Source organism: Aphelocoma coerulescens, chromosome 26 (genome assembly GCF_041296385.1).
Source record: "Aphelocoma coerulescens isolate FSJ_1873_10779 chromosome 26, UR_Acoe_1.0, whole genome shotgun sequence".
Classification (NCBI taxonomy): domain Eukaryota; kingdom Metazoa; phylum Chordata; class Aves; order Passeriformes; family Corvidae; genus Aphelocoma; species Aphelocoma coerulescens.
The window spans coordinates 2,842,003-2,865,725 of record NC_091039.1 but is presented as its reverse complement, the minus strand read 5'-3'; the positions used below and the strand labels follow the sequence as shown (position 1 = coordinate 2,865,725).

At 59.0% G+C, this 23,723-nt stretch overlaps 1 protein-coding gene across 1 annotated transcript; it reads left to right on the top strand.

Moving 5' to 3' along the window:
- Nucleotides 1-585: 585 nt before the first annotated feature.
- KIF21B (kinesin family member 21B) lies at nucleotides 586-23,723 on the top strand. Its single transcript, XM_068995709.1, has 34 exons — nucleotides 586-688; nucleotides 1,012-1,194; nucleotides 3,469-3,618; nucleotides 3,848-3,982; nucleotides 4,313-4,480; nucleotides 4,960-5,075; nucleotides 5,647-5,842; nucleotides 6,792-6,981; nucleotides 7,092-7,155; nucleotides 7,967-8,191; nucleotides 8,437-8,518; nucleotides 8,990-9,107; nucleotides 9,401-9,592; nucleotides 10,150-10,349; nucleotides 10,504-10,611; nucleotides 11,005-11,073; nucleotides 11,463-11,692; nucleotides 12,097-12,244; nucleotides 12,343-12,537; nucleotides 13,338-13,439; nucleotides 13,556-13,721; nucleotides 13,991-14,051; nucleotides 14,358-14,415; nucleotides 14,883-15,088; nucleotides 15,534-15,608; nucleotides 15,758-15,871; nucleotides 16,501-16,539; nucleotides 18,635-18,771; nucleotides 19,026-19,206; nucleotides 20,798-20,962; nucleotides 21,557-21,674; nucleotides 22,360-22,530; nucleotides 23,000-23,199; nucleotides 23,624-23,723. Exons 1-34 carry the CDS (start codon nucleotides 626-628, stop codon nucleotides 23,721-23,723), a joined length of 4,725 nt encoding a protein of 1,574 aa, XP_068851810.1. The 5' UTR covers nucleotides 586-625.

Here is a 23,723-nt window from a genome sequence, read left to right as displayed (position 1 = left end):
CTTTTCCTGATCTCCAGCCTGACCTTCCCCTGGCACAGCTCCAGCTGTTACACTGGGTCCTGTCCCTGTCATACAGAGCAGAGATTGGAGCTGCTCCTTGTGGGGAAGCTGCAGAGCTCGATAAGGTCTGACCTCATGGTGCTTTTATCCAGTCTGAACAAGCCAAGTGACCTCAACTGCTTCTCATATGGTTCCTCAAGGCCCTTCGCCCTTCTCCTGTCCCTCCTTTGGACACTCCCTAATACCTTTATGTCTTTTTTACACTGCAGTGCCCAAAACTGCACACAGCGCTCAAGGTGAGGCTGTGCCAGTGCAGAGCAGTGGGGAACAGTCTTTTCCCTCTGGTTGTGCTGGACTAGACACACTCTAGGACATGGCACCCAGCATGGGCTGTGCTCGCATCCTCAGGACCAGACTGGTGTCCCCCAAGGCTGGGCTGCCCTCAGCCTGCTTCTCTTCCCATAGGATCCGTCCGCAGCTGCCCAAAGAGAAGATAGAGGGATGTCACATCTGTACCTCGGTGACACCTGGCGAGCCCCAGGTGCTGCTGGGGAAGGACAAGGCCTTCACCTATGACTTTGTCTTTGACCTGGACACGTGGCAGGAGCGGATCTACACGACCTGTATGGGGAAGCTCATCGAGGGCTGCTTCGAGGGCTACAATGCCACTGTGCTGGCCTACGGGCAGGTACGGGCCCTGCCTGCCCTGAGGGCTCTGCCCCCAGTGTTGGGCTCTCCAGCAGCACTGGGGATACTGGGAGGGCACCTGCAGAGGTTAAGGAAGGTGCAGGGTGTGTGAGGTCCTGGGTATGGAGAGAACAGAGCTGCCCCTGGTTGGGTGAGAGCTGGGGGCAGGGCTGGGATGGGAATGTGGGAGCTGATGTGTTACTGCGGGTCACGGTGGCTCAGTGAGGGTGTTTGGGGAGCCTAAAGTAGCAGGGGGAGAATGTGGGGTGCATTGAGCTGAGCCTGGGAGGGCCCAACCAGCTCCCCCTCTCTGTCTCTGCACAGACTGGCGCAGGGAAGACGTACACCATGGGCACCGGCTTCGACATGAGCATCTCCGAGGAGGAGCAGGGCATCATCCCGCGGGCCATCAGCCACCTCTTCAGCGGCATCGAGGAGCGCAAGCGAGCGGCCCAGAGCCAGGGCGTGGCAGCACCCGAGTTCAAAGTCAGCGCCCAGTTCCTGGAGGTGGGTGGTGGGAGGTCTGGGGGACACCCTGCCCCGTCCTTGCTCCTCTCCCATGCCTTGGGTGCCTTGAGATCTCCTGCCCTGGCTGCTTCCTGACAGAGCTGGACCCCTCAATGGGCATGGGACTGGGGACGTGTGCTGGTGCTGTGGAGACTCAAAGCACCTCAGTGTTGTTGGCCTCACGATGGCTACAAACTGGGTGGAGGGAGCTCCCACCATGGGAAGGGTCTTATGGCTTGGTCCCCTGGTGATCCAGGGGCTCTGGGCTGTCTTGCCCCTGTTTGAGGTCAAGGATAGCAGGATACCTGCTACCTTGGACCAGAGTTGCCAGTGAAACAGGAAAAGGTGCCACTCTTGGTGGGGTTGAGGAAGGACTGTGCTATTTTCCATGTCCTTTGTTGCATCTCTGACATTGAGAATGCATCCTCTCCTGCCTCTGTCCTGGCTTCTCCTATTCAAAAGCCCCTTCTGTTAACGGCTTCATTCCCTGGAGAAGTTTGTCCTGGGAAGCCCATGGACCTCAAGTGTTGGCAGCGTTTTTCTGGGGGTTGCTCCTGGGCTGAAAGAGCCAAGAGATGCAAGTGGGAACTGGTTGAAGGCCCCAGTGAGAAAGCACAGGGTGATGCTGAGCAAAGCTGAGCTCCCAAGCAAACTTCATCTGGTTGAGGTTGTGACCTGGGATGTGCCCAGAGGAGATGGGCAGGGAGGGACCCCGTGCTGTGATCTTGCCTCCAGGTGGCTTTCTTGGCCATCACATCTTGGTGTCTTCAGATGCTGATGGCTTGGACAGGGCCCAAAGTCACCTCCTTGCTGGGGAATCCTTCCCACTTATGTCTCCATCTGCAGAGCCCCTGTTAGCTCCTGCGGTGCTGTTGCGTCCTCCCATTCCCATCACTTGGCCTCGCCAAGCTCCTGGTTGCCTTCCCAACTGTGCTCAGCTCATGGGGCTTCTCTTCAGGGAGCCTGTGTGCTGGGATGGAAATGGGGGCAATTTCCTGCCTGTCCTGAAGTCCTGCATGGATAAAGCAGCACATGGCCTCATTAGCCACTGGTCACCAGCCCTCCTGTCCTGGCAGGGGCATAGGACTTGTTTTAGCTGATCCCTGTCTTGTGACTGTGCTCCTGGGAGCAGGCTCTGGGAGGTTTAAACCTTTGAGGAGCCTGGTGGCACCTGGGGCAGCCAGGGATGGATTAGCCTGATCCGTTCTGCTGGCCAGGCACCTGCAGTCCTCGGGTGACCCAGCACTCTGCACTGGGATGGGGGTACAAGAGGGTGACATGGAATGGTGATAGTGGGGGGACATATGGGCAGGGGTGTCCCTCCACCCCAGGCTGAGAGAGGATGCTGCAGAGTTAAGATAAGGATGGAGTCAGCTCTGGGGCAGCAGCGTTTTCTTGCTTGTTCAGCACTCCCTGGTCCCCCTTACCCCTTTCCACCTGACAGATGACTTCAAGGAGCTGTGATGAGAGTGGGGTTTCACTGGCTCCTGTGGCCAGGTGAGCCAGGAAGGTCAGGGGGATGTGTAGCTCCTGCGTGTCTGCTCAGTGGATAGGCCAGGGACTGCACAGGGTTGGGCAGTGGAAACCAACTCAGACTGCAGCTCAGAGCTTTGCATGGTGGGTTCTGGAACCCCAGTTTGGTGAGGGAACTAAGGGAGTGAGCTAAGGGAACTGTGGGGCTCAGCCTGGAGAAGAGGAGGCTCAGGGAGGACCTTCTCTCTCTCTACAACTTCCTGACAGGAGAGTGGGGCCAGGTGGGGGTCAAGCTCTGCTCCCAGGGAACAGGGACAGGACAAGAGGAAATGGCCTCAAGCTGTGCCAGTTGAGGTTCAGATTGAATATTAGGAAAAATTTCTTCCCTGAAAGGGTGGTCTGGCATTGGCACAGGGTGCCCAGGGCAGTGCTGTAGCCACCACCCCTGGAAATGTTCAAAAGATGTGTGGGTGTGGCACTTGGGGACATGGGTTAGTGATTAACATGGCAGTGCTGGGGTAAATGGTTGGACTTGATGATCTTAGAGGGCTTTTCCAGTCTGAAGGGTTCCATGACTTTGTGCATCATCTCCTCTCTGCATGCACGTGCTTGTGCCTCCTCTCCTACACCTGCACACACCCTAGCTCCCTGCTCAGCCTTGCCCACGCGTGTGAGCGCACGAGCATCCCCAGCTGTGGGGGGAGTGGCAGCAGGGTGCCAGAGGGCAGCTCCTGCCAGTGCCAGGCTTGAGCAGCCTCGTGCTCCCTCTGCTCACCCCACGCCCGCTGCTGCCCCGCTCAGCTCTACAACGAGGAGATCCTGGACCTGTTCGACAGCACCCGCGACCCTGATGCGCGGCACCGCAAATCCAACATCAAAATCCACGAGGATGCCAGCGGAAGCATCTACACCACGGGGGTCACGTCACGCCTCATCAGCTCACAGGATGAGGTGGGTGCAGGGGGGGCAGACACAGAGCAGGGGTGGCAGCTGGCTGCCCCTGGCCAGGGATGTGCTATGTGGGGACAGCTTGGTGGGGGGAGATCTCTCCCAGGATGGGACAGTGCAGTCCTGGGGGTGCTCTGGAAAAGGTCAGTGTGCCCACTGAGCTGCACAGGGTCTGTCCTGACTCACCAGAAGGGTGCTTTAAGGTTTCCTTCCCTGCCTTGTGTCATTGTAGCTGATCCAGTGCCTAAAACAAGGAGCTCTTTCCCGCACCACTGCCAGCACCCAGATGAACGTGCAGAGCTCCCGGTCCCATGCCATCTTCACCATTCACCTGTGCCAGACGAGAGTGTGTGCCCGCCCAGAGCTGGTGAGATGTGGTCCTGCCTCATGGCCAGGCTGTTCCTGGGTTCCATATGCAGGTGATGCATGAAGTTCCCTTGGGAAGGGGAGAGGGTTTGAAATCTGGCAAAGAGAAGCAGGGATTTTTCTGTCTTCTTTCCAGTCACGGCCAGCATTAGGATTTAATGGGAGTTGAGGGTGGCTCAGAGCAAGCTGCTCTTGGGATCCTGTCCCCATCTCTGAGGGGCTGGATATGGAAGGGGAACGCTCAGACTCTCACTGACGTGTGAGTGGAGCTAAGGGAGCTTCTGCCTGCTCCAGTCTGGGGTGGTGACCCCTCGTGTGTCCCTGGCTGCAGGTGAATGGGGAGGTGACCAGCCTTCTGGATGGATCCCAACCCGCCACTGAGTACGAGACCTTGACAGCCAAGTTTCACTTCGTGGACCTGGCTGGCTCGGAGAGGCTGAAGCGGACGGGTGCCACTGGCGAGAGGGCAAAGGAAGGGATCTCCATCAACTGTGGGCTGGTATGGCAACAGGCTGCACTGGGCAGTGGCAAGGCAAGGCCTGCCAGGGAAAGCCTGTGACACTCCTGGGTCTTGCTCGGAGCTACCATGGGCTGTTGGGGTGCTGCTGTCTTGGCTGGGGTTCATGCTGCCCATGCCTGATTGCAGGAGTGTGCACAGTGCCAGCGGTGAGAGCACAGCTCTGCTGCCAAAGGAGACGTGTGCTGTGGGGAGGGGTGCAGCTGGGCACAGTGGTGCAGGTCCCAAAAGGGTGAGATCTGCTAATCAGAGCTACAAAACCAACCCTGGGGCTTGATGCTGCTTCTCAGTGCAGCACAGGGGAGAGGCACAGCCCAGGCTAAGGGAAGACCGGTGCTTGCCCCTTGTGCAACCCAAACCTGTGCTGCAGTGTGTGCCCCAGGCCTGATGTGCTGGCTACCTGGCAGCTGTATCCTCAGCCAGGGCTGAATCTGGGGGGGGGCTTCCCTTTGTGTTGGTAGCTGGCCTTGGGGAATGTCATCAGTGCCCTCGGAGACCAGAGCAAGAAGGTCGTGCACGTGCCCTACCGCGACTCCAAGCTCACCCGCCTGCTGCAGGACTCCCTCGGGGGCAACAGGTAAGGGGGTCCCAGGTGGGGGCTGAGCTTGGGGTGAGGGCTGCTGGGGCTGTCCCTCTGCAGATGGGGCTGAGGGGCTCTGGAGGTATGTAAGAGCTGTCTCAGGGCTCCAGGGCCTGCTCGGTGGGGAAGGGATGCCTTCTTCCCGGCACGGCATGACTTTGCAGATGCAAAGATTGTGGCTCCTCATCAGCCTCAGGCGCAATTAGCAGCTTTGGCAGAATCAGGTGGTGCAAAACCCTCCTGAGTCCTCGCAGATCTGGGACTTGGCAAGTGGTCGTGCCCAGCATGGGACTGAATTCCCTGCCTCTCCTGCAGAGAGGGAGGTACTGAGGGAGGGCTGCCTTTGCTCAGTGCTGTGTGATGTGCTTGAGGGGTCCTGTGAGTTCTCTGGCTCTGGGAGGGATGAACCCAGTTTGTAGCTTGTTTTAAAACACAGAAGGGCCCAGGATGGGCTTCCAGGCAGGATGGGTGTCTGGGGCATGTGTTCTGTGCTGGCTCCTGGGTTTCCACCTGCTGGGTTGCCGAACAGCGCAGGGACTTTCTTTCACCCTGCCCTTGCACCCCCAAGCCAAACCATCATGATCGCCTGCGTGAGCCCCTCTGACCGGGATTTCATGGAGACCCTGAACACGCTCAAGTACGCGAACCGGGCCCGCAACATCAAGAACAAAGTGGTGGTGAACCAGGACAAGACGAGCCAGCAGATCAGCGCCCTGCGGGCTGAGATCGCCCGGCTGCAGATGGAGCTGATGGAGTACAAGGCAGTGAGTGGCCTCCTGTCCTGCTGGGACCTGGCCAGCAAGGGAACCCCGTGCAGCCAGCTGTTCACTGCCCCCCAGTGGGATGGGGGAGAGAATTCCAAGAGGAGCAGGGAGAAAACTCGTTGGTTTACATACAGTTTAAGAAGTAAAGCAAGCCAAGGAACTCATTCCCCATGTCCCATCACAGGGAGGTGTTCAGCCATCCCCAGCCCAGCAGGGATCGGTCAAGTGTAACAGTGGCTCGGGGCAACACTGCAGGCACTCCCTGTTTCTTCTTCCTATCCCCAGCTTTATATGCTGAGCATGACATCCCATGGTTTGGGATATCCCTATGGTGAGTGGGGGACAGCTGTCCTGGATGTGTTCCCCCCGCTCCTTGTGCACCCCTGGCCCAACGCTGGTGGGTCAGGGTGAGGGGCAGAACAGCCCCTGGTGCTGTGCAAGCCCTGCTCAGCAGGAGCTAAATCATCCCTGTGGGATCAGTGCTGTTTTCAGCACAGATCCCAAACACAGCACCACGCAAAGCTGCTGGGAGGAAAATTAGCTCCACCAAAGGCAAACCTAGCTGATGGAGTGACCCTGGTGAGGAGGCAGAGATGGATGCAGAAAGCCCCCTCCTTGTGTTTGAATTGGGGCAGGGTTAGTGGGACAGACCCTCCTGCCTCCCATCCCCTGCCCCTCTGCATAGGGCTCACTGCTAGGAGGAGTCAGGAGGCTTAAGAAACAGGGTCCCAGCTCCTGCCTGTCAAGGCGGGACCGTAGCCAGGTTTTGGGGGTGGTAAGGCAGGGAGAAGCCCTGAAGCATCTCTCACCCTCTGCCTGCTCAGCTCAGACTTTCCTGGTCCCTAGGTTTGTCCCTGCTTTTATGTCTGGGCTTGCCCCAGGGCTGCAGTGCTGGGTCTCCGTGTCCCAGCTTGCCCTGCACTCAGGGCCTTCCCTCCTGTCCCCACAGGGCAAGCGGGTGATCGGGGAGGATGGTGCAGAGGGCTACAGTGACCTGTTCCGTGAGAACGCCATGCTGCAGAAGGAGAACAGCGCCCTGCGCATGAGGGTGAAGGCCATGCAGGAGGCCATCGATGCCATCAACAGCAGGGTCACCTACCTCATGAGCCAGGAGGCCAACCTGATGCTGGCCAAAGCAGGTGAGGCTGGGCTGGTGTGTGGCATGGTGGGTCAGCCCAGGCAGCAGCTGGGGCGGGGGCTGTGGTACAGCCGTGCCTGCCTCCATCCCCCTGTGCCTCTGCCGCTGCAGGTGATGGCAACGAAGCCATCGGCACCCTCATCCAGAACTACATCCGTGAGATTGAGGAGCTGAGGTGAGTGGGCACACAGCTGCTGAGTCGCTGGGGTCCTGGTGCCAGGGGCTGGGTGGCTCACACAGCTCAGTGCCTCCAGTGTTGCTGGGGTGAACTGTAAGCCTCGTGGAACAGCACTGCTGCTATACAGCGTTGAAGGAGGCCTGGCCTTGGTGCCAGGCAGTGCTTTGGCCATTGTTGTCCTTGGTGTGGGCACTGATAGAGGGGGAGGTCCTGTTTGGAGTGCCTGGGGTCTTCCAAGGACTGCTGCCTCCCAAAGTTGGGTCCATCCCAGTCTCTTGCATGATCCTGGTACCCTGTCTGGCAGCATTGTGGCTTTCTGAGCCATCATTAGCAGGAATGGCTTAGTAGTGTCTCTGTCTCTGGCTCACACCATCCAAGCACATCATGGTCAGTCTGTAGAAGACTCTGGGGAGATCTTAGAGCCCCTTCCACTGCCTAAAGGAAGCTTATGAGAAAGAGGGAGAGTGCTGAATTTTTTTTTTACATGGACAGATAGTGATAGGACAAGGGGGAATGGCTTTAAACTAAAAGTGGAGAGATTTAGGTTAGAAGTTAGGAAGAAATTCTTCTCTGTGGGAGTGGTGAGGCAGTGGCACAGTTGTGGTTATCCCATCCCTGCAAGTGGATGGAGCTTGGAGCAACCTGGTCTAGTGGAAGGTGTCCCTGCCCAAGGCAGGGCTGTGGAATGAGGTGAGGTTTAAGGTCCCCTCCAACCCAATTTATTCTGTGATTCTAAACTCAGGCAAGATCCCCCCCTCTAGGGGCAGTGGGATGGCCCCTCTTTGACTACTCCCTGTTTCCACTCTAGGACAAAGCTCCTGGAGAGCGAGTCCATGAACGAGTCCCTGCGCCGCAGCCTCTCGCGCGTCTCTGCCCGGCCCCCCTACTCCATGGGCTCCTCTCCGGCCGCTGGCCTGGCTGGTCTGTGCAGCCCCGCGGCCCCGGTGGAGACAGAGGCCTCTGATGTCCTCCGAAGGGCCAAGCAGGACCTGGAGCGCCTGAAAAAGAAGGAGCGGCGGCAGCAGAGGAAGAGGTGACGGTGGCTGCTGCTGGGGAGGGGGAGCTGTGCGCCGGCCTGGCCCTGTGGGGCTGGGTATCCTGCTTCCCCGCACGCCTGGGCTCCCCTCCCAGCCCTGCCTTGCCCTTGGTCTCCTTTTCACCCATCACGTCATTCCAGAGGCTGTTTTCCCCAAAAGCAGCAGGGAGGGTGGTCCCAGCAGAAGCTGTTTCTGGCCTCCCCCATGCTGGGACTCAGCAGGCCCCCTCTGCTCTCCCCAGCCCGGAGAAGGAGGCGTTTAAGAAGCGGCAGAAGCTGCAGCAGGACAACGGGGAGGAGACGGATGAGAACGAGGTCGAAGAGGTGAGTGGGCATCGTGCCCACACTGTGGGGCTGCCTGGGTGTGTAATTGCCACATGTGGGACAGGGACCAAGCTGGGCCTGGCCCTGAAGCAGCCTGGAAGGGTCATTTTGCTGAGGACTCTGTGCTGGAGCAGGGGGAAGTTGGATATTCCCCAGTCAGCCCTGCTGTAGAAGGAGGAGTCCACATTTTTGGGGGCTTGGTTTCAATCAGCATAGATGAGGGGTCAGGCTGCTCAGCTGGGAAGGGATGGATGCAAGAATGGATGGGTCAAATTGCTGCTCCTCTCAATGGTGTGTGCTGGGGGTCCAGAAATGGTGCTGCAGCCCCTGGGCATCCTGTGTGGGAGGCTGGGTCCCACTTGTGGGGCTGTGGCTCATTGCTGTAGGGTGAGCTCAGGTTTGAGGGAGGGAGAAGCTGTGGGGAGAGGGACAGGCCATCCTGCTGGCTGAGATTAGGCACTCATTTTGTAGGAGGAGGAAGAACAGGATGAGAGTGGCTGTGAGGAAGAGGATGGGCGTGAGGATGAAGATGAGGACTCGGGCAGCGAAGAGAGCCTGGTGGACTCAGACTCGGATGCAGAGGAGAAGGGTAAAGTGGAGATCTGCACGCAGCCGTGGGCATGGGGGCCATTTGCTGGTATCTCTGGCAATGAGCTCTGCTCTCTTGGCAAGGCAGAGTTCACCAGAATGCCCCAGCCACGTCTGCCCTGTGGGACTTGCAAGAGCCCCAGGGTTGCTGCAGTGCTCTTTGGGGTGCTGCTGCTCCCCAGCAGCGTGGGCTGCCATCAGCTCCTCTGCCCTCTCTGTGTGCTGTGACTCAGTGGGGCCATGGAAGTGATGCTCCCCCATCCCTCCCAGCCTGACTTTCTCCTCTGCCTCCAGCTGTGAATTTCCAAGCTGACCTGGCAGATCTGACCTGTGAGATTGAGATCAAGCAGAAGCTGATTGATGAGCTGGAGAACAGCCAGCGGCGTTTGCAGACCCTCAAGCACCAGTATGAGGAGAAGCTGATCCTACTGCAGAACAAGATTCGGGACACGCAGCTGGAGCGGGACCGGGTCCTGCAAAACCTCAGTGAGAACCGCCTCACCCGTGGGATCCCATCCCCAGTTCCAGCTCAAGCCCAGCTAACTCTTAAGTCAAAGCATCCATCCCTGGCTCTGGTAGAGCTTTGTCATCCCCCTGCCTCTACTCGAATCCCTGGCACCCCCAAGGTTCTGCTTGTCTTGCCATGGGAGCAGCAGTCAGCTGCACAGCTCTGGACCCTGCTGCTGCTGGAGAAGGATGGCGAGGCAAAGCCTCTTCCAGCCTGGAGCACCACTTCATGAGCTGTGGGGACTCCTGGGGAAACTGAGGGGCAAAAGACCCAGTGGTGTGGCTGATCTCCAGGCTTAAATAGGGTCACCCATATATGTGGCTGTGGGTCTCAGTCTGCAGCTCTGCTCAGCCCAGCCACTGTGTCTTCTCTCTGTGCTGAGCTCCTCAGTGGGTATTCCCAGGCAGACCCCAGTTCACAATGGGGTGAGGGCGGCTCTGATGGGACAGGGAGGGACACAGTGCCTGGTGCCTCCAGGCAGGGTACGTGGGTGCAGGAGGATCCTGGGGTGCATGGCCCTCTCCTCACCCACCAGGCACCATGGAGTGCTACACGGAGGAGAAAGCCAACAAGATCAAAGCAGACTATGAGAAGAGGCTGAAGGAGATGAACCGGGACCTGCAGAAGCTCCAGGCGGCCCAGAAGGAGCATGCTCGCCTGCTCAAGAACCAGTCCCGCTATGAGCGGGAGCTGCGGAAGCTGCAGGCAGAAGTGGCTGAGATGAAGAAGGCAAAGGTACCTGGATGCGCCAGGGCAGGGAGGAATCACCTGGACAAGCCCGGCTCTCCGCTTGGAGCAATGTTCCCCGCTCTGGTGGCAAGTGCAGAGCGTGTCTGCTGGGCGGGTGGGTGCCCCAGGGCAGTGGCACACGCGGGACCCTCCGTTGCAGGTGGCACTGATGAAGCAGATGCGGGAGGAGCAGCAGCGGAGGCGGCTGGCGGAGACCAAGAGGAACCGGGAGATCGCGCAGCTCAAGAAGGAGCAGCGCCGGCAGGAGGTGAGAGCCTGGCTGGCCACATGCTGCCCATGGCCCCGTGCAGGGGCTGGCCTGGCTGGGGACGAGGTGTTTGTCCTGCTCTGGCACTCCTGGGGCTCACGGGTACCTCAAAGCTCGGTGCCCTGCTGTGCTCGTGGCCTCACTGGAGCCTGCACAGTCCTAGCAGAGCACAGCTGGATGAACGGTTCCCAAAGGCTTCCCACAGCTCCTGTTGCAGTTGTGGGGGATGCTGTGGGAGGGGGGATGTGCAACCAGAGCCAGCTCAAGGCTGGGAGCCTGCTCGTTGTTAGAATCAGGAGTGAGACTCTGCCAAAGGGAGCACTGGGACTGCGACCACCACTGGAGTGTTTGGGCTGGACCTCAGGGGTGTCTTTTTCTTTCTCACTCATGCAGTTCCAGATCAGGGCTCTGGAATCTCAGAAGCGGCAGCAGGAAATAGTGCTGCGGAGGAAAACACAGGAGGTGAGGAAAGGGGGTTTCCTCCACATAGCCCCCAGCTCCCATGGGGGTCTGGGCCCCAGTGCTTGGCTCAGAGGAATCCCATTCTCCAGACAGGGCTGGCTTTGGGAGTGAGGTTCCCAAAAGGAAAGGAGGGGGTTTTATGGCTCAGGAACTGGCTGGGAAATGGCTGTAGGCAGCAGCAGCATTCCCCGTGCTGAGCAGCAGAGCCTGGGGGCAGGGGTGGGCTGTGAGGGAAGAGAGGGAAACCCATGAGGCACAAATGTCCCTGGGCTTTGGGTCTACAGAGCTGCCACTCTCAGACCTGTGGGCACCTGGGGGTGATGCCAATGGGTTTAGGCTGGCTGGGGCTGCCCAGCTGACACCCTCTCTTCTGTCCTTGCTCCGGGCAGGTGTCAGCTCTGCGCCGCCTGGCCAAGCCCATGTCAGACCGGGTGGCGGGCAGGATGGGCCAGAAGCCGGCCATGCTGGACTCGGGCGCAGAGGTCTCGGCCAGCACCACCTCCTCCGAGCCCGAGTCCGGCGCTCGCTCCGTCTCCACCATCGTGCGCCAGTGGAACAGGAAAATCAACAACTTCCTGGGAGACCCCTCGTCCTCCATTAATGGGGCCCGGCCTGCCAGGTCAGGGGAGGGGCTGGGTGGTAGGGGGTGAGACATCCCAGGGACCCCCATGCCTGGCTTTTGGCAGGTGGCGGAGGTTGAAGGGTGGCTTCTTAGTGTCCACTTGACCCATATTAAATCAGTGACCCTGGGATAAGCTGTGCTGGCAGAGTGTGACTGTCACCTGGGCTTGAGCCCAAAGCTGGCCTTCCATGAGGATTAAATGCCATGGCACAAACCCTGCTGGACTCATCTCTTGTCCCACTTTGCTAGGAGGAAACTGAAAAGTTGGGCAATGTGGAAACAACACAGATGCATCCTCTGTTTCTGGCCAGCCAGATCCCAGACATCTTCCTGGGGCAATCCCAACTCTCCAGCACGGTGTGGCCATCTGCCCATATGCCTCTTCTTCCCTCTGGCTGTAGGAAGAAGTTCCCCAAGAAGGGCACGAGCCAGACCTTCAGCAAAGCTGCCCGTCTCAAATGGCAGTCGCTGGAGCGGCGCATCTTTGACATTGTAATGCAGAGAATGACCATCGTCAACCTGGAGGCAGACATGGAGAGGCTCATCAAGGTGGCTGTGGCACTGGGGACGGAGAGGGCTGGGTGGCAGGTGTGGGACAGGGAGATGGCCACGTGGGCAGTGCTGATCCCCCTTCCCTTTTCCCTCAGAAACGCGAGGAGCTGTCACTGCTGCAGGAGGCATTGCTGGGCAAGCGAGCAAAGCTGCAGGCAGAGAGCCCCAAGGAGCAGAAGGGGCTGCAAGAGCTGAACGAGGAGATTGAGGTGCTGGGGGCCAACATTGACTACATCAACGACAGCATTTCAGACTGCCAGGCCACCATCATGCAGATTGAGGAGACCAAGGTGGGCAGTGGGACTGGGTCTGGCTGGCAGGGAGAAAGTGAGAGCATCCCTCTGTGGAAAGAGCATCCTTGGGCACAGCCAGTTGGGGCTGGGCTCTGGTCAGAGGACCCAGAGTCCTCTGAGCTGTGTCACATTTGGTGGGGCTTCACCCACAGTCACTTCTCGTTAGGTGATTAATTATGGAAACGAGTTCTGGCAGGTCCTTGCATGTCCATAGACAGGCTGCTGGTGTCCCACCGCCCTGGAATTGTGGCAAAGCTGTGGCCCCCATTTGCCCATGGGGCTGGTGGTCACTTGTCCCCATGGTTGCTTCATGTGCTGGAAACATCCCAGGAGAACTGGCTTTTTCCCAGCAGAAACCATCTAGGTTTTGTGTCCAGTTGTAGTCCTGGGCACGCCACTGTGCAGCTCCCAACTCCCCTCAATGCCTGCAGCCTGAAATGGAGGCTGTGTGCTGTCCCTGGCTTGTCCCCAGCTGTCACCTTGACTGGCAGGGAAGGAGGGCTGCTGTTAATTCACACTCAGCTTTGGGTTGTGGATTTGGGTGAGCCTGGTATCTGTTCAGTGTCCAGTTAAGTGCTGGAACCAGGATTTCTGGAGCAGTGCAGAAGCCCTTCAGGCTGCATTGGACAGGATCTCCCCAGCAGCCACTGGGCAGACTGGGGAGGGTGAGCGTTGGACTGGGCAGTGCTTGCAGGGTGGTGGAAGTGCTGTGCTGGCCATGGAGGCCCTTCCACCTGTCCCATGTCCAGCAGCAAAGCTGCCCTGCTGCATCCAGCTCTTGTCTCTCCACGTTTCAGGAGGAGCTGGACTCCACAGACACCTCGGTGGTGATCAGCTCCTGCTCCCTGGCCGAAGCCCGGCTGCTGCTGGACAACTTCCTGAAAGCCTCCATCGACAAGGTGTGGGGCTGGGCTGGGGTGTGGATGTGTGACAGGGTTTCTTGCTGGGTGCCAGGCTGGGAACCTGGTGGCAAGGACCTGTGGCACCTCTCTGAGCAGCAGCATTTCTTCCTCAGGGGCTGCAGGTGGCCCAGAAGGAGGCCCAGATCCGCCTGCTGGAGGGGCGGCTGCGGCAGACAGACGTGGCCAGCTCCTCGCAGAACCACGCCCTCCTGGATGCCCTGCGGGAGAAGGCTGAGTCACACCCTGAGCTGCAGGCACTGATCCACAACGTCCAGCAAGGTGGGACGTGAGGCAGGTGCATCCTCAGGCCGGCTGTGCTGCCCGTGGGGTGGGTGCCCACCCGTAGCTCCCTCCAGAAAGCACCTGGAGGTGCTGTGGCTGGGACCCTGCCCCAAGGGCCGTGCTGGGTGGGAGCATGAGCATGCCATGGATAACAGGGACAAGGGCTGGGTCACCCCCCACGGCTGCCTGGGCTGTCCCTCCGCTGTGCGGTCGCATGGGGCTGGTGACAGTGGCGTCCCCTGATGCCTTGTGTCCCTCTCACACAGAGAACGGCTACACCAGCACGGATGAGGAAGTTTCAGAGTTCAGCCTGGCCTCAGATGGGAGGTGAGCACCCAGCCTGGCTGCCTGAGGTGGTGGTGGCCGGGGCACAATGCCTGGTGCCATTCATGGGACCTCGTAGAGGGGTGTGGATGAACAAAGCCCCACCTGAGCTTTTCTGTGGTGGCCAGCCCTTGGTGGGGAGAGTAGGATGTCTCTTGGACATGAGGAGGGAGTGAAGACTTGGTCATTCCTTGGAGAAAGGGTGCTGGGGAGCAGAGGGTGACCCAAGGAGTCTGGTGGACCAGTGGCACCAGCTTTCTGAAGAGAGTTTGGCACTGAAGGTCTGTCTTTGCTCCTTTCTCCTTGCAGCATCTCCCAGTCCTTCACCATGAAGGGCTCAGCAAGCCAGGATGACTTCAAGTTCAAGGTTAGTTGGCCTTTTTTGTGTGGCCTTGTCCCAGATCCTGGGAGGAGGGATGGAGGGATGTTCAGTGATGCTTCAGGCCTCTACTCTGCAGTCTGCACCTCAGGGAACCAGGCTTGGCATAAGGCAGTATGGCTGCTCTCTGGATGGGCAGAACCAAGGTCTCCTGGCACAGTGCTCTTGTCCTGAGGCCCCAGAGACTTGGGAAACACCCACCACATCAGCCAGTGCCCCCAAACCTGGCACTAAGTGGCACCAAGGAGGTCCCCATGCGGGGCAGAGGTGGAGGGAAGCAGCCCTTGTTCTGTGCAGGCTGTCGTGTTTGCGTGGTGAGCTGGCTGTGATGGGCATCCCAGTGGGACAGGGGGAGCTGGTTTGTGGCCAGAGAGCACAAACACTTCCAACCCACAGCGCTGGCTGCTCCCACTGCCCCCCTGCTGCCCGCCCCTGAGCCCTCTGCCCTGCTCTAGGGGGAACCCAAGCTCTCAGGGCAGATGAAGGCAGTGTCGGCTGAGTGTCTGGGACCCACGCTGGACGTCTCCACCAAGAACATCACCAAGTCCTTGGCATCCCTCATGGAGATCAAAGAGGATGGGATCGGCTTCTCCATCCGAGACCCCTACTACAAGGAGAAGGTGTCACGCACCATCAGCCTGCCCACGCGAGGAAGCACCTTGTGAGCATGGGGCAATAGTGTCAGGGCTCTGGGAGGCCCGTGGAGGCATGGGCCTGTGGGAAGCTGTGCCTGGCCTGTGGAGGGGCAGAGGGGTGAAGGTGAGCCCAATCCTGCATCTGTCCATGCTGGGCTGCAGCATGCAGCGGTGAATTTCTTCAGCGGGGCTTGGAGAGGGTGTAGGAGTATGTTGGTATCCTTTGCAGGTGGAGAGGAGGGTGCTTCAGGAGGGAAAGAAGGGGGGTGCGAGGGTCCCCAACTCCCTGCTCAGGGTTATCAGCCTTTTTGAAGGTTCTGCAAAAGCCTCTGCACTCATGGGCTGCCTCAAGATTGACTCCAGGGTAGCCTGATCTCTCATTTGCTCTTCTGGGGGAGGACACCAGTGTTCATTGGGGAGGGATCCTGGTGCAGGAGTGGGCACCCACTCTGCTTTGTTCACTTGCTTCAGTCCCAGGCAGTCTCGGGGCTCGGACACTTCACCTCTGACAAGGCGGAAATCCTACGACCGTGGGCAACCTGCCAGGTGAGCTTGGGAGAAGCAGTGATGTGGGCAGGGGAGGCTGTGTGGCCCAGAGCAGTGTGGAAGGATGCTGTCTGGGCAGCTCTTCTGTACCCTGGTGTGCCAGGTGAGCAGTTCCCAAGTCACGTGTCCCTCTGGTCCTTTTGGCTCAGGCCTGCAGACATTGGCTTCACACCACCCTCATCCCCACCCACCCGTCCGCGCAATGACCGCAACGTCTTCTCCCGTCTCACGAGCACCCAGAGCCAGGGATCTGCCTTGGATAAGTAAGTCCTGGTGGGGTGAGAGCATCTGAGTGAGGGGGACCCAGACTGTGATAGCACATGGCATGACCCGAGTCCTGTGGGCTCTGTAGGAGCACCAGGGCTTGGGTTGGCTCAGCCAGTGTCCTGTCACCACTTTACCTCCCTGCTTCTCCCTGTGGTGGAGCAGCTGCCATGCCAATGCTGTGCTCCTGCCCACTGTGCCCCCTCTGAGCTCACAGTCCTGGCCTCTGCCTGCAGACAGGGTGGTGCCAGACTTGGACCCCTGGAAAGGCGAGGGAGCAGGATGGGGTGAGGGGATGAGGGCTCAGAGGAAGCTGATGGACTGGCATCCACCCACAAGTGCTGCTCCAGCCTCTCTCGGCAGCAGGGCAGGTGCTGCTCGTGGCTCAGGTGTTGCTAGCAGCGCTGGTGTTCCCTGATGGAGACCTGCTGTCTGATCCTCACATGCCCTCCTGCTCTTCTGCTCTCCCCTGGTTCTCCATGTGTGCTTCTCCTTCTCCTTCCCTCCACTCCTCCTCTCTGTCCTACACTGGCTTGGATGCAATAACAATCTTCTACCTCTTACTCCACTGCTGCCTTCTCTAGTCTGGGTTTTCTCTCCCATAATCCTGCTAATTTTCTGCCCCTAGGTCTGATGACAGCGATTCCTCTGTCTCGGAGGTGCTGAGGTATAGACAACTTTCTATTTATTATCCCTTTCTCGGCTCCTCCTTCTCTCTGTCAGATGCCTGCTCTCCCTGGCCCCCCCTGGCCTGCCTGCACCTTGCTGCTCTGCCCCGCTCCCGGCCTGTGTGTCTGTCCCCTCCTGGCATGCTGCCTCTGGTGCCCGATGCTGTCCCTCAGCTGCAAGTTCAAGCTGTTCCTGCTTGGATTAGCCCTTGGTGCACGATGCTGGGCTCACTAATGGGTGCTGGCTGCTTTGAGTTGGCAGCATGTTCTCCTCCATCTCTGATGGTTACTCGCCAGCATGAGGCCACCATGTCCCACCCTGTCCCACCCCTTCCCCAGCTCTCCAGCAGGATGGTGAGATGGTGGGGAAGGGTGCTTGCAGCACGTCCTTTGTGCAAGCTTCTTCCAGGCAAATATCTCAGGTTCCCCTCGTGCCTGGTTGTGCTTCCCTGGTGCTGAGCTGGAAAAGATCAGTCTCTTCCCTAAAGAAGTCAGATTGTGATGCCGAGCTCAGCCTTGGAGTTAAGGTTCTCCTGGGCTTCTCCTCCTGCACCCACCTGACTATAGAGGTTTCCCAGCACAAGGACCACCTTTCCCCCATCCTTTAGGGACATTGCAGCCTTCCAGTGCCTAGAGGGGCTTATAAAAAAGAGGGAGAGCAACTTTCAGTAGTGACAGGACAAGGGGGAACAGTTTTAAACTGAAAGAGGAGAGATTTAGACTAGATTTTAGGAAGAAATTCTTCCCTATGATGGTGGTGAGGCCCTGGCACAGCTTTTCCAGAGAAGCCATGGCTGCCCCATGCCTGGAAGTGTCCAAGGCCAGGCTGGACAGGGCTTGGAGCAACCTGGTCTAGTGGAAGGTGTCCCTGCCCATGGCAGGGGCATGGAATGAGGTGATGTCTAAAGTCCCTTCCAGCCCAAACCATTCCATGATTCTGTGATCAGCCCTCCGGCACCCAGGTGTCCCCTCACTCTGCCTGTGCCCTGAGCTCCCCCAGTCCCTGGGGAAGTGACACCAGACCACTCTGAGCTGGGTCACCGTGGGCAGTTTGTAGGCAGGCAACCACTCTCAGTCCATGGAAGATGTCTCACCCTGCGGCACAGGGATTTCCCCTTGGGTTCAGTGTTGCTTTGAGCCTGGTGGAAGCACTAGGGCTGAGGGGGGAAGGCTGTTGGCTTGGCACTGGTAAGTGCAGAGCTGAGGAACATCACGTGCATGCGATTTCCAAACCCAAATTAATGAGCCTATGCTTCTCCTCATGACTAATGCAAGCCTTGCCCTTCTCTAGCCCTTCTCATGCATCAGTTTCCCTGCCTGTAAGAAGAAACTAGCACAACTCGGGGTCTTGTGGCTGTGCTTGATGACCAGGCACATCGGGGCTGCCAAGGGTCACACACGGGAGGGTCAGGCTGGTGGTCCTCAGCACCCTGAGCATGTCTGAAGTGGAGGGGGTCAGCAGATGATGTGTCCCCCAGGACAGACCACAGTGTCCCTTGGGAGCAGGCTGGGCAGGGGTAGGTCCTGTCCTGCCCAGGGCCAGCAGTGGGGGCAGGAACAGCCATTGCAGCAGGGATGTGGGGTGCAGATGCTGGTGCTGCCCTTTGTCACCCTTGGGGTCTCTGTAAAGGAGTGAGGCCCTGTCTCCAAATGTCACCAGCCAAAGGCTGACAGCCTCCAAGGGATAGGGTACCCTGAAACATTTATCCCAGCAGAGCTTCAGCTTGAGGCTGGAGAGGGCACAGTTTGTCCCAAAAGGGACCTCAGGGCCAATGAGCTGAGTGTCCTGAGCCGTCCTGGATCTGTGCTGGCAAATGAGAGGTTTAGGGGAGAGCAGAGGCCACTGGGCAGCCTCCCCCTTTCCCTTTCTGCGTTGCTGGGGCAGAGGCAGGCGGGGGCTGCCATGGGGAGATTCCTGGGGTTTCCACAGAGACCTCAGCTCAGACACACCACGTTCAGGTGGAGGAGCCCGTCTCAGTGCTGGGCAGTGGAAGATGCTTGGTGTGAGACAGCTCATGTTCTTCCCTGCCCTGGGCCTGTGGGCACAGTGCCTCTCCACCCCTGCACTGTACCTGTTCTCTCTCTCCTGTGAAGGGGCATCATTAACCCAGTGGGTGGCACCAAGAACGCCCGGACAGCCCCGCTGCAGTGTGTCTCGGTGGCAGAGGGACACACCAAGCCTGTGCTCTGCCTGGATGCCACCGACGAGCTGCTCTTCACTGGGTCCAAAGGTGGGTGATGGGCAGAGGGGACAAGGAAGATGCAGATGCTGTGGGAGCAGGTCGGCATTGGGAACGTGGGAGGTGTTGGGCATTACATCCCTGTCTTCAGTGTTGAGCCCTGCCTTGCCCTGTCCTGCCCTGGGGCTGGCTGGCTCCTTTCCTCTGGCCCTGTGAGCGGGGGGAGATGCTCATATTGTCCCCAGGCCACCATGCCCTTGCAGGAGACACCCCCAACACTCCTGGGCATGTTCTTCCTCCCACAGACCGGAGCTGCAAAATGTGGAACCTGGTGACAGGCCAAGAAATCGCTTCTCTCAAGGGTCACCCAAACAATGTGGTTTCCATCAAGTACTGCAGCCACACGGGGCTGGTGTTCACCGTGTCCACGTCGTACATCAAAGTGTGGGACATCCGCGACTCGGCCCGGTGCATCCGCACCCTCACGTACGTGCAGCTTTGGGGGACCTGGGGCACTCTGGGCACCTCTGGCTTTGCAGAAGCCAGTTCCAGAACCTGCAGGGAGAGGGGACATGGCCAGACACCAGCTCCTTTAGTGCCAGTTTGCAGTGCTGCTTCCTTAGGGAACAGGGAGGCTGGGAGAGAGTTTGGGGTGAGGGAACTCATGGGGACCTCCTGCAGCAAAGACTCAGGGTCATAAAGTCACAGAATAGGCTGAGTTGGAAGGGACTCATCAGGATCATCAAGCCCACCTCCTGGCCCTGCACAGACACTCCAACAATCCCACCCTGTGCCTGGGAGCGTTGTCCAAATGCTTCTTGAACTCACACAGGCTTGGAGCTGTGCCCACTCCCTGTTCAGTGCCCAACCACCCTCTGAGGGAAGAACCTTTTCCTGATATCCAGCCTACACATCTCCCAGCTCAGCTCCAGCCATTCCCTTGGGTCCTGTCACTTGTCATGAGAGGGAACAGATTGGTACCTGTCCCTCTGCTGCCCCTCGTGAGGATGCTGAAGGCCCCAGTGAGGTCTCCCCTCAGTCTCCACTGAACAAACCAAGTGACCTCAGCTCCCCCTCCAGACCCTTCACCATTCTCGTGGCCCTTCTTAGGATGCTCTCCAATGTCTTTTTTATATTGTGGTGCTCAAAACTGCACCAAGGACTTGAGGTGAGGCTGCCCCAGCGCAGAGCAGGGCGGGACAATCCCCTCCTTTGCCCAACTGTGCCTGGTGCCTCCCAGGACATGGATGTCCCTCCTGGCTGCCAGGGCACTGCTGACTCACATTGAACTTTCTGTTGACCAGCATCCCCAGGTCCCTTCCCACCTCTCCAGCCTCCGTTCCCTGCTGTATGCACACAACCAGGGGTGCTGTGTCCCAGCTGCAGCATCCTGTGCTTGCCCTTGTTAAGGGTCAGGAGCTTTGAAAAGATCTTGTAGCTGTTCTGGGGGTGGCCAGGAGAGCTGGCAGCTCCAGCGGGGGGGACACAGCCCCAGACTGCATCATGGCTGGGCACATCACAGGCTCTTCAGTGGGAAACTTGGATCCCTGTGCAGACCAGAAAGGAGCATGGGACAGACTGCAGCTGTGGCTGCCAGTCTGGAGTAGGACTCAAAGGTTAGGACAGAATGGTAGGTCAGAGTTACCCACTTGCTCTGGCACAGATCTCCTTTCTCCATCCAGCCTCTGCTCATCTGCCTCAGCCTGAAGGTGCTTCTCTCATGGTACAGAGGCCAAGACCTCTGCTTCCCTGTGCTGGATGCCAGCACTCACCAGCTCTTCCTGTGGGAAGCAGAGAGGCATGGGAGGAGAGCAGAGTGGCCCTCAGCTGGAAACCCGGGCAGGATGCTCCGAGTCACGCACAGGCCCTACATCCTTGGCTGCCTCTGCAGGCCAGGCACTGGTCTGTGGGACAGAGCTCTTGTTGGTCCCATTGTGGCCAGAAACACAGGGATACCTGCAGGGCCTTTCCTCAGGGTGGGACCCAGCGGTGCCAGCCTGGAGCCAACAGCCCCGGGCGGTTCCTCAGTGGCTCTGGTCTCCACTCATCCTCCCCCTTTGAACCCTCCCTGCTTCAGATCTTCTGGCCAGGTGATCTCTGGGGACGCGTGTGCTGGGACCACCACCCGCACTGTCACCAGCGTGCAGGGGGAGCACCAGATCAACCAGATCGCGCTCAACCCCACGGGCACCACGCTCTACGCCGCTGCGGGAAACTCCGTCCGCGTCTGGGAGCTGAGCAGGTGAGGGGAGTGCTGCCGTGGGCAGGACATCCTACGGGTGCCAGGTGGGCACTGGCTGCTCAGAGGGGCCTGAAATGATCCTCCTGGGGAAAATGAAAGCCTTTTTCACAATGGAAGTTGCCCGGAATAAGGATTTTCGGGACGCCTTCCTATGGGACCCAAGCGGAGATGAGCAGCACTGGAGCTGCTTGGGGTGGGGGGTTTTTCTGTGCACGGGGCAGAGCTTAGCAGAAGGGAAAAGGCAAGTGGGATGAGCAGCAGTGCCTTGCTTTTGCCTTGTCCTCCTACCTGCCCAGTGGGCACTGGGCTGCGAACCCTGTGCTGCAGCCTGGGCTCTGCAGCCAGATGTTGGCACACTCTCAGGCTCTGTAGCCAGATGTTGGCACACTCTCAGGCTGCAGCCAGATGTTGGCACACTCTGAGGCTGCCATCCTCCCCCAGAATCACAGGGAATGGGGTCATCCTGCCCACTCTCCCCCAAAGGGAGAACAACCCCTCCTGAGGTGCTCCAGGGCTGGGGGAGGCTGTGCTTGGGAGGGCCCTTTGGATGAGCTCCAGCACGCAGGAGGGGCTGACCTGTGCCCTTGAACCCAGGCTGCAGCCCGTGGGGAAGCTGAGTGGCCACATCGGGCCGGTGATGTGTCTCACGGTGAACCAGACGGCGAGCAACCACGACCTGGTGGTCACAGGCTCCAAAGATCACTACGTCAAGGTACTCTCCCCCCTGAGGAGCAGCACCCCCAGTCCTGTAGGGAAGCCCAGATGTTGGCAACCCCTGACTCTTCTCTCCTTCTGAAAGCTGAGCCCAGATTCTGTTTTCACCTCTGCACATGAGGTTTTCACTTGTTTCCTTTTCCTAAATCTTGCCTTTTGCTTGGTCCACAATGCACCTTTGGAGAAGTTGCATTTCTCTCATGCATCAGACTCCATGGCTGGGACTTGCATGTGATGGCCAACCCAGATGAGCAGCTCACCCTGTTCTCCTCGATAATACCCCCAATAAAGATGTCTTGTGCCCACTCTGTCACAGCTCCAGCACAGCAGGAGCCTGTCCCTTCCTGTCAGGTTTCAGCAGGTTGAAGTGGAGCTGTCACCAGGGAAGTGAGGAGGGGTGGTGAGGGTCCCACTCAGCTCTCAGCTTGGCTCCTGAGGAGTGTGAAGGCTCACCATGAGTAAAATGCAGCAGAGAGGGGCTGTCCTTGGTGGCAGATCTCCTCTGCTTGTGGCAGGACCCTCAGTCCCAAAAAGCCTCCAGCAGCCAATGCCCAGTCCCCTTTCCAGCATCACTGTAGGTGCCCTGAGCCTAGAACACAGAGGGTGGTGGCCAAACTCCCCAGGAGAGGGCCAGCTCTGTCCCCAGTGCCATCTGTGGCCTGTTACCTGCTGCTCTTCCCCAGGTGTTTGAGCTCTCGGAGGGCATGGTGGGCAATATTGGCCCCACGCACAACTTCGAGCCCCCTCACTACGATGGCATCGAGTGCCTGGCCATCCAGGGAGATGTCCTCTTCAGCGGCTCCAGGGACAACGGCATCAAGAAGTGGGATCTGGAGCAGCAGGAACTTATCCAGGTCTGGAGGGGAGCAGAGCACAGGTCCTGTGGTGACACAGGGCAGAGAGGTGTTGCTGCTGGGGCCTGGGGGGTTGTCCAGGAACCTCGTGCCAGTGTCCTGCATGGAGCTCACCAGGGAGCGCACTCCCAGTCCTGGGCCGGGTGTGGGTGTGCTGTGCCCCCACAGTTGTCCAGCAGGGTGCTTGGGATCGCCAGCTCTCCTTCAGACAGTCTGTGGCATCAGTTGCAGTGTGGGGGCTTGTGTTCCACCTTGAATTCTGGGTTGATGTCTCCTGCCCAGGAGAGAAGCCAAGCCATGACTTTCGAGTCCATACACTTGGCTGCTAACTGGGCATCGCCAGTTCCACAGTCCCAGTCAGTCCCAGGGTGTCAGTGGGGTCCTGAGGACCCAGGCTGGGTGCATGGGGCTGCTCGTGGGGCTGCAGGTGAGGTTGGTCACGGCCTCTGCTCTGTGCCTGTACCTACAGCAAATCCCCAACGCCCACAAAGACTGGGTCTGTGCCCTGGCCTTCATCCCCGGCCGCCCCATGGTGCTGAGTGCCTGCCGAGGAGGCGTCATCAAAGTCTGGAACGTGGACACCTTCACCCCGATTGGGGAGATCAAGGGGCACGACAGCCCCATCAACGCCATCTGCACCAACTCAAAGCACATCTTCACTGCCTCCAGGTGAGCCTCGCACGTTCTGCCCCCACGGCCCCTGGGAAGGGGGAGACCCCGGGTTTGAGCCGTCGCCCCTGGGCCTGGGTGGGCGTGTGCTGGGTGAGCAGGGAGCGGGGAGGGAGTCTTGCAGCTTTTTCGTCCCTCTGCTCCTTCCTCTCCTTTTGCCCGCTGTAGCCTGCCCACGGCACGGCCTGCCCACCGCAGTGCCAAGAGCTGTCCCTGGGCAGCCCCCCCGCGCTCTGGTGAAGCCCTGGGTTACTCCCCACGCAGGGACCCCTCTCCCTCGGGGCTGGGCATTGTCTGCTGCTCTCGGGGAGCTCTTCGGCAGCAAGACTCTGATATCCTCTTTTCGACCATGTCCCTTTTCTCCCTTCCTTTTTCTCTGTCTCTCTCTGCCTCTCCTTCTCCCCACTTCCCATCTGTGCCACAGCGACTGCCGGGTAAAGTTATGGAATTACGTGCCTGGGCTCACCCCTTGCCTTCCACGACGCGTCCTTGCCATAAAGGGCCGTGCTACTAGTCTGCCTTGA

Bases quoted from the DNA above. Each gene is read 5' to 3' on its own strand.
- KIF21B (XM_068995709.1), top strand. From the start codon at position 626: ATGGGGAAGCTCATCGAGGGCTGCTTCGAGGGCTACAATGCCACTGTG. The intron at 12,538-13,337 runs GTGGGCAGTGGG...TCCACGTTTCAG, and splicing joins TGCAGATTGAGGAGACCAAG to GAGGAGCTGGACTCCACAGA. The intron at 14,052-14,357 runs GTGAGCACCCAG...TTCTCCTTGCAG, and splicing joins AGCCTGGCCTCAGATGGGAG to CATCTCCCAGTCCTTCACCA.